The following is an 8,053-nucleotide window of genomic DNA, read 5'->3' as shown; positions in this document are numbered from 1 at the left end:
TACAGGCGTTAATACTGAATGTTTAACGTTATATTCATTGCATACATATACTTCGTAGTAGACATCCTTAACTCCTTTCTGCTGTCTGTTGTTCTGTTTTCAGTTTTTCTGTCTGAATATGGCACTTATCACATGCTGTGTGGTATCGGCGTTTGGTATTGGGGCATTTTAACGAGTACGAGTACAGGAGCTCAGTATCGGTATCGGTGCATCCACAATATTCAAATATTCATACAGCAAAATATACTGGAGGCCATCAAATTTTTGTGAAAATAATCAAAATCGCTGGCGTGGCTGGCAAAATTTAAAAAAAAATGCTGACAGGGAAAGAGTTAAAATTCCCTTATTTTAGTAAGTCAACATGTGTTTATGGCATTCAGTGATGATCTATAATACAGACAGTTCCGGTCCTTGACTATGACTGAGATTTACAGCAGTTACACCTCTGATCTAATTACATCTGTATAACTGAGCCACTGCATGATTTATTGCCTGGTAACCACTCTGCTAATCAGTACTGAAGAACTACATTGTTTGGCGGAAGCATGCTCAAATTACATTTTTATTTTGTGTTTATTTTATGAAATGTTGTTAGGTATGTGTAGTTTTATAAAAACAATAATTAGAGCGAAGCTGTGGTTTACAGTGATTTTAAATCAGCAGAGTTCAACAATTCCCCTTATCTGCTCTAAAATCACTGTAAACCACAGCTTCTCGGTGCGTATTGCTTTAATTAAAAATGACATGAAAGTTTTGATAAACTCAATGTTTCACTTTCCAATTCAAGTGCATTTAAGAAGTTTATCATTTGCTGCAAATTGTTTATTGTTGCTTTGTAAATGTCCTTCTCTTTAATGGGATGGCAACATAAAAGTATGATGTATGGTATAAACATGGCATAAAGCAAATAAAAATGTACTTTTAAATGCTGGGTTTTAATCTTTATTCTAAATTATTCCCCGTTTATTGATCAATATAGAAAGTCTGTTACTCAATGGAAAAATCAAGCAATTTCATTGTGTATAAAGGCCCCAATATACTTCAAGAAAAATCTAAGAATGAACTGATGTAACGTCATTTCGGAAAAAATCCGGCCAAAAACACCTTCGTACTACCATTGGCCCGTGACGATTACGTCATAGGAGGTGTGCTCTGAGGCTCCGCCTTCTTTCACGTGGAACTCTTCTCTGGGTTCATTTAGTCTGTCGAGTCCTTGGAGGTGAGATGTCCACGCAGTGGAAAGCCACTTTATAGTAGCAAATTAAGTTTTGCTTTTAATGAAACGAAACACTGTTTTTCATGTTTAATACTGCTGCTTGCTTTTAAGCAATATATTGAATAAAGTGCCATGTAAATACACGTGACGTGACTTCATGTGAGTGCTAATTTGCAGAGCCTGTGCATACATACCCATGTTGCTATGATCAGATTTTTATGAAAAAAATATTCATGCCGTTTTCTCCATTTTTGTTGTGCTTATTTTGTTACTGAGAGGAAAGCGCGCAGCACATATTTACATATTTATATAAACGTTGCTTTCATCAGAGTGGGCAGCACTGGGATGTTCGATAACAGTATACCCACTGCTCATGTATTTTGTATTTCGTTTTACCCCTAAACGAAGAACAAAAAGGAACTTAATTTTGAGTATATTGGGGCCTTAACTGAGCTCAATTTATAAACGAGATGAAAAAAAAATCTGAAAATGTATGTGTATTTACAATGCCAATAATGAATAAGACAATAAGATAACAAGAAATAATAAATAGAAATAATATGATCAACAGACACAATCTTACCATGTATGGGATGCCTTATTCCAGGCTGCTGAGGAGGTATAACCCGCTGGGCAGATATCATTCCTCCCACTGCTCCACTAGGGGGAGCTGAGGCAGCAGCTGCTGCAGTCTGCCCAGGACGAGGGATTAGCCTCTGGTATCTAGGCAGCTGAGCCCGTCTCTCTTCCTGAATTGGGGTCAAGATAACAACAATGTCATCAGTCACTTGCAGTAACAAGAACACACTCTGGACTGCATGTATTCTCATGACACCAGTTAACTTTAATTTGGGCTTCAGCAATATTTCATAATACCAGTTAATGCATTCACAATTACTTACTGTCAAAAAAAGTAGTTAAAGCAAAACTCAAGCACTCACCAGCGAAATATCCTCATCAGGGTGCATCAACTTACTGGTAGCACTCAGGGTGGTGAGGGTGGCTGGCTTACTTGTGACTGTGGCAGGGGGTTTGGCCACAGTGCTGGAGGAGGCAGCAACAGAGGGAGTGGAGGAAGGCTGGGTGTAGGCTGGGAATGTCACTTTAGGAGAATCAGAGGTGGTTGATGATGGTCCCGATACCGTCTGCTGCGCCTAAAATTAAAGCGACATTTTCAAAATATATTCGCAATAAAGGCAAAACGTCCTCCCCAATCACAGTGCACACTGCCAAAACATCCACAAAAAAAAAATTAAATTCAAGGCAAGTGAAGCCGTTTTGGATAATCACAGGAGTAATAATATTTTTGCAAATAAAACAAATCCTACAAAAACAAACATAACCTCTTAAAGCCCAAAAAGGGTATTACTGGTAGTTAAAAACTTTGCCACAAAAAAAAAAAAAAAATAAACTAATTTTTTTTGTTTACAAACACTGTACATTTAACACATCCAATGCAAAAAGGCATATGCATGCATGAAGAAACGAATCAAAACACTAACCAACTAAATATCTGCCTAAATATCAAGACAGCTTTATAAGCATGTGCATATCTTCTAATGACAGACACCAGTATAATGACAGTATAATGCTGTCTCTTTATCAGGGTGTCTACAGATATGAACAAGTTAAATTTAAGACTTTAACACCTTTTTAATACCACCTTCTGATTTAATACCAAACCTGTGACGGAAATAAACATTATATTACAAACGTAATAGGGATGGGAAGATTCCCCGATTCGCTCGGTGCATTGGCATAAAAAGTTAACGATGTGATGCATCGTTAAAAAAAGCGTACATTGGCTACACGTTGGCATTTATATCGCGATGCATCGTTTCTAACATATTTGCATCAGTAAAAAACGATTAATTTATATATAATTACTAGTGGATGTGCTATACTTTTATTATTTAGAAAGTGACCAATAATCTGTGACCAATATTTTATATGTAGATTGATTTCTCCTCTCTAAACTGTTTCTCAAGTGTGCTCTCTCATCACCGCTTCCTAGCAACAAACTTGTTTGTGGATAAACAATACTATGCAGTAGGGATGGGAAGATTCCCCGATTCGCTCGGTGCATTGGCATAAAAAGTTAACGATGTGATGCATCGTTAAAAAAAGCGTACATTGGCTACACGTTGGCATTTATATCGCGATGCATCGTTTCTAACATATTTGCATCAGTAAAAAACGATTAATTTATATATAATTACTAGTGGATGACTACACTTTTATTGTTTAGAAAGTGACCAATAATCTGTGACCAATATTTTATATGTAACGTTAGATCGATTTCTCCTCTCGAAACTGTTTCTCAAGCACGTTCTCTCATCACCGCTGCACGTGAATATGACGTATCACAACAACACTACAGAGACCTGAGGAAAAGCGGGGATTGAAAACCTGACTTGAAATAACCTAACAAATCGATCGGGGCTAAAGCAGTTCCATAAACGACAAATTAAGTTCACACAATCTCACTAATTTGTGCACGTTTATTTTTAAGCAGCTCTTAATGTCGATCATGGATAAAATCGATCCATCATGACAAACAGCAAATAGCCTATATCTGTGCTGTTTAATGCATTTGAGACGTTGTGTTTTCCTCAGTGCATAACTGACATGTCACAGTTATATTCTTCATCTGTAAATGTCGTGAATATGATGCATCACAACACCACGGAGACCCGAGGAAAAACTGGGATTAAAGTCCAAAACCTGACTTGAAATAACCTAACAAATCAGTCGGGGCTAAAGCGGTTCCATTAACGACAAATTAAATTCACACAATCTCACTAATCTGTGCACGCTTATTCTTAAGCAGACCTTAATGTCGATCATGGATTAAATCCATCCACCATGACAAACAGCGAATAGCCTATATCTGTGCTGTTTAATGCATTTGAGACGTTGTGTTTTCCTCAGTGCATTACTGACATGTCACAGGTATATTTTTCATCTGTAAATGTTAGAAAGTCATGCAAACATATCCATTTTGCTGTCAGGAGTGGGCGAGGCACTCGAGAGCAACGAGCACTGCTGCGCGCTTGCACGCTAAACAGACCGAGCGCAATCGCATAGGAGCGCAATAATTCTGAGTAAAATATACATTTTGCCAAAACATTTGTTTTTGGACATTAAATGTGTCTTTTGTAGAATTTTAAACCTACATATAAAGTGTATTTTTATGATAGCAGAATAGGTAAATCAAATGTAAGCTAATAGGCTACAGTACTAATCACTATAAGCTCAAATGAGTTAATGTGCGTTTCTTATAGCAGTTAAAATGTAGTCATTTTCTTTATTATTTATTTTCATTTTTAATTCAGTGATTTTAACTTTTAATCTAGTTATTTAAATGCTTTAAAGAGCAATTTAGATTGTAATGTTCTAATGTTCTGCTATCCGTTCTGCAAACTATAAAAGATACAGCTGTAATAAAACCAGAGAGAAAGGCTGCATGGCTAGAAACTGTGTGAGACAGTGGTAATATCATTGTCTTCCTGTTGGTCAGTAGAGGAGCTTAACTTAGCCTGACAGTTAGCCTGCTTTAGACCAGGTTATCTGGTTAACTTGTTTTATGAAACAGGCCTCGAGGCATTAAAAGTGATCATATTTTCTCCATTGCATCGTATTGCATCGAATCGCATTGTGTTGAATCGAATAGAATCGAAATCGGATCGCACTGCATCGTAACAGGGGTGAATCGTATCGCATCAGTAGCTGCTTCATATGTATCTTTAATGTATTATATCGTTGGCTATGCATCGAGATGCGTATCGTATCGGACAGTCATAAGATGCACATCCCTAATACGTATATGTAATATTTAATGTAAAAAGAAAACAAAATATCATCAGTCAAAAATTTTATTTATTATTACGATTAGGGTTGGGTATCGTTTAGGTTTTTTACGATACCGGTGCCAGAGGGCACCCTCGCGCAGAAACTCCACATGTGCATCACAGAAGGAATAGAACTCAGAAAAACCCTAATATCAAAGGGTATAGAAGACCAAGAGGCGAAACTCTGATGCTTTTTTGGTAACAGCCACTTGGTCAGGGCTCCAGACTGCGACCATTTTTTCTGCCTGTGCGACTAAATTTTTTGAGCGGTCGCACCGCGTTGTTTAACTTATAAGCGCTGCCATTTCTGTTGCATATGAGAAGCATCAAACGGCAAACGAAACTGAAAGCATAACGAAACCGCGCTACTCGTTTGAACTGCGCAGTTTCGAGTGTAGAGCCTGGTTTATACTCGCCGCGTCAGCAGGAGCACGCATCAAAAATGAGGAAACGATGAAAACGAATATTGAGGAAACGATGGATGGTTTTCATGCTAAAGTAAAGTAAAAGATTGCTCCTTAAACCAAAGTTGAACATGATATTCTTGTGGGGAAAAAAACATGCAAGCACCGTCACCAACAGCAAGTTTAGTTTTACTTTTCTGTTTGTTTTCATTTTGAAAAGCTTGTTATCTTTGCTGTTTACTTCACGTTATGCTATGGAGGCTCTATTTTATTTATTTTTTTATTTGATTCCTCAGTGTTTGCTAAACGTTCTGTAATTTATTAGTCTGCATATAATACAGCATGTGGTGTATGCCATGCCTCATCTTATTCAGTTTTATTAATAAACGTTTTGTAAGCTAGTTTGTCATTGTATCTTACGGTTTTATCGTTGTTGTGCTTTTTAATCAAGAATAACAATGAATCCATCTTTTGTTTTAGTCTTAAAAAGTGAAAGGTATAGATGTAAGCAAAACAGACAATTATCTTTTCTTGTAAAACGTGACAACAAGATCACAAATTCAAAAGCAAAAGCATCCGAAGCCCGCGGCTTATAACATAGCAAAAGAGGATCTCCCGTTCACAAAATTCAAATCACAAATAATACTACTAATGAAAAAGAACAGGTTGAATGTTAACCTCTTTCGTTTACATATAACTATAATGTTTTATATATAACTAATATATATGATAAAAGTTCATCAGCATGCATTGATTAATCCCATGTAGTAGCAAAAAAACAAAACAAACAAAAAAAACAGTTGCGACCAAATCATGTGCTCGTGCGAGCAACTGAGAAAGTTAGTCGCAAAAGAGCGACCAGTGGGAAGAATGAGTCTGGATCCCTGTAGGTGGCATTTTGGGGTAAAAACACCAACTGGACAACAGCACAGATACACAGAAACAGACAGAATAACGACGAAAGAGGTCAAAGTGGAATAAAAGAACGCAATGTTGGGCAATCCACTGCAAAAACTATCAGTGTGACAGTAAAAATCTTGCCTTGCATCGTTTTCCCCAAAGACCCTGACAGGTAATTATTCACAAAAATGTAAAAATATTGTGTGTTTTGAAGTGGGACGTAGCGCTGTCTTATGCACCTGCTAACTTTAACTGTTTTTAGTCTAGAAGTAAACTTAAATCCTTTTATAAACTGCAGGTCCTAGCCATAGAAACCATAACAATGATTTATATGGATATGACACTAACAGGGTATAGGCCTATACAGGAATCATGGAGTTAAAATTAATACATTAAGACCTTTTTTAAGACTCCATCCATACATTTTAAGACCTCATCGCCACTCCAAGTTTTAATCTGTTAAATCAGCGACACTTTAACTTACATTTACTATATACTGATTGTGAGATAGCACAACTAAACAGTTACAGTGATAACTCCTTATCAATACAACATAATTCAGAAGGGGGGAACGAAGCAGAAGAGAATTAATTGAGTGACTAACCAATGCAACCCAAGAAACAAGAATTGGACCAATAAAGAAAACAACTGACAAAACTTATTGAGGAGAGAAAATAAAGCTCTCCGAGCTAACGGGGCAATGAGTTCACACGGTATATTCAAGATGTATTTGTCACAACTCTTATAACTGTCTGCAAACCATAGCTGTTTTGTGGAACACTTCTCATGACAAACATCTGACTGATCAGACAGTTTACCTGTGATTACAGAGTGCTTGATTTGATGCAGACTTGACCAGAGTGTCAGTACTGCACCTGATCGTGTCTGAATGATCGTGGAAGGTAAAATAATGATCACATTACATCATTTTAATTGAGCATCCCAAGCCCATGCCAGTAAAAAAAAAAAAAACGCCCAAAGTAGCGCAATTACCATGTCCCAAATATAAAAATGCAATTTCCATCCCTAAAATACATATTTTACAGTCACTGTTATGCACATTTATCATAAACACAGCTCAAATGCTTCCTACTAGTGTGGCCCAAAACATTTAGCACAGTTTTATTACAGGTAGAATGCAAAATGTTTCAGAAATTCAGCGAGAGCGGGATCAACAAGCCCCGCGCTATCATGCAGCGGCGCAGTCAGTCAGTGAGCGCCGTAACTAGGGTTGGGTATCGTTTGAATTTTATCGATTCCGATTCTTATCGAGTCCTAGTTTCGATTACAATAAGACAAAAAAATCCAATATAAAAAAAATTAATACAAACATTTAGATGTCAAACATTTATTGTCTTTTTACAAAGCGTTCTGTTGCAGCTGAATAACACGAGCAAAAATCAGCAGCTGCACGCAAACAGTGTGCAAGTTCTTTCCCTTCCTGCACTTAAATAGTTTAAAATCACATTAAAATGCGAACGCGGGAATCGTTAAGCGGAATCGAAATGCACAATCTTATCGAATACCCGATTATTGGAAATTTGGAACCGGTTCTCGATACACAACCCTAGTTATGAGATTAATGTTTTAAATAAAATTTTGAATATACAAATTAGGGATATGCCGGTATCAAATTCTCATGTTGCGATTAATTGCTAATGCTTTTATCACGGTATACGGGA

At 37.0% G+C, this 8,053-nt stretch overlaps 1 protein-coding gene across 1 annotated transcript in view; it reads right to left on the bottom strand.

Moving 5' to 3' along the window:
• The window catches only part of LOC107698685 (BUB3-interacting and GLEBS motif-containing protein ZNF207-like), a 15,177-nt gene that overhangs the window by 895 nt on the left and 6,229 nt on the right, over nucleotides 1-8,053 (bottom strand). The window contains exons 8-9 of the mRNA XM_016499771.1: nucleotides 2,158-2,370; nucleotides 1,800-1,965 (exon numbers count right to left, since the gene is read on the bottom strand). Coding sequence (XP_016355257.1) covers nucleotides 1,800-1,965; nucleotides 2,158-2,370 — 379 coding nt within the window. The remainder of the gene's footprint in view (nucleotides 1-1,799; nucleotides 1,966-2,157; nucleotides 2,371-8,053) is intronic.

This window comes from Sinocyclocheilus anshuiensis, unplaced genomic scaffold (genome assembly GCF_001515605.1).
Source record: "Sinocyclocheilus anshuiensis isolate Anshui unplaced genomic scaffold, SAMN03320099.WGS_v1.1 scaffold314, whole genome shotgun sequence".
In the NCBI taxonomy this organism is placed as follows: Eukaryota; Metazoa; Chordata; class Actinopteri; order Cypriniformes; family Cyprinidae; genus Sinocyclocheilus; species Sinocyclocheilus anshuiensis.
The sequence above is the reverse complement of the archived record's forward strand: the minus strand, read 5'-3'. Positions and strand labels throughout refer to the sequence as shown.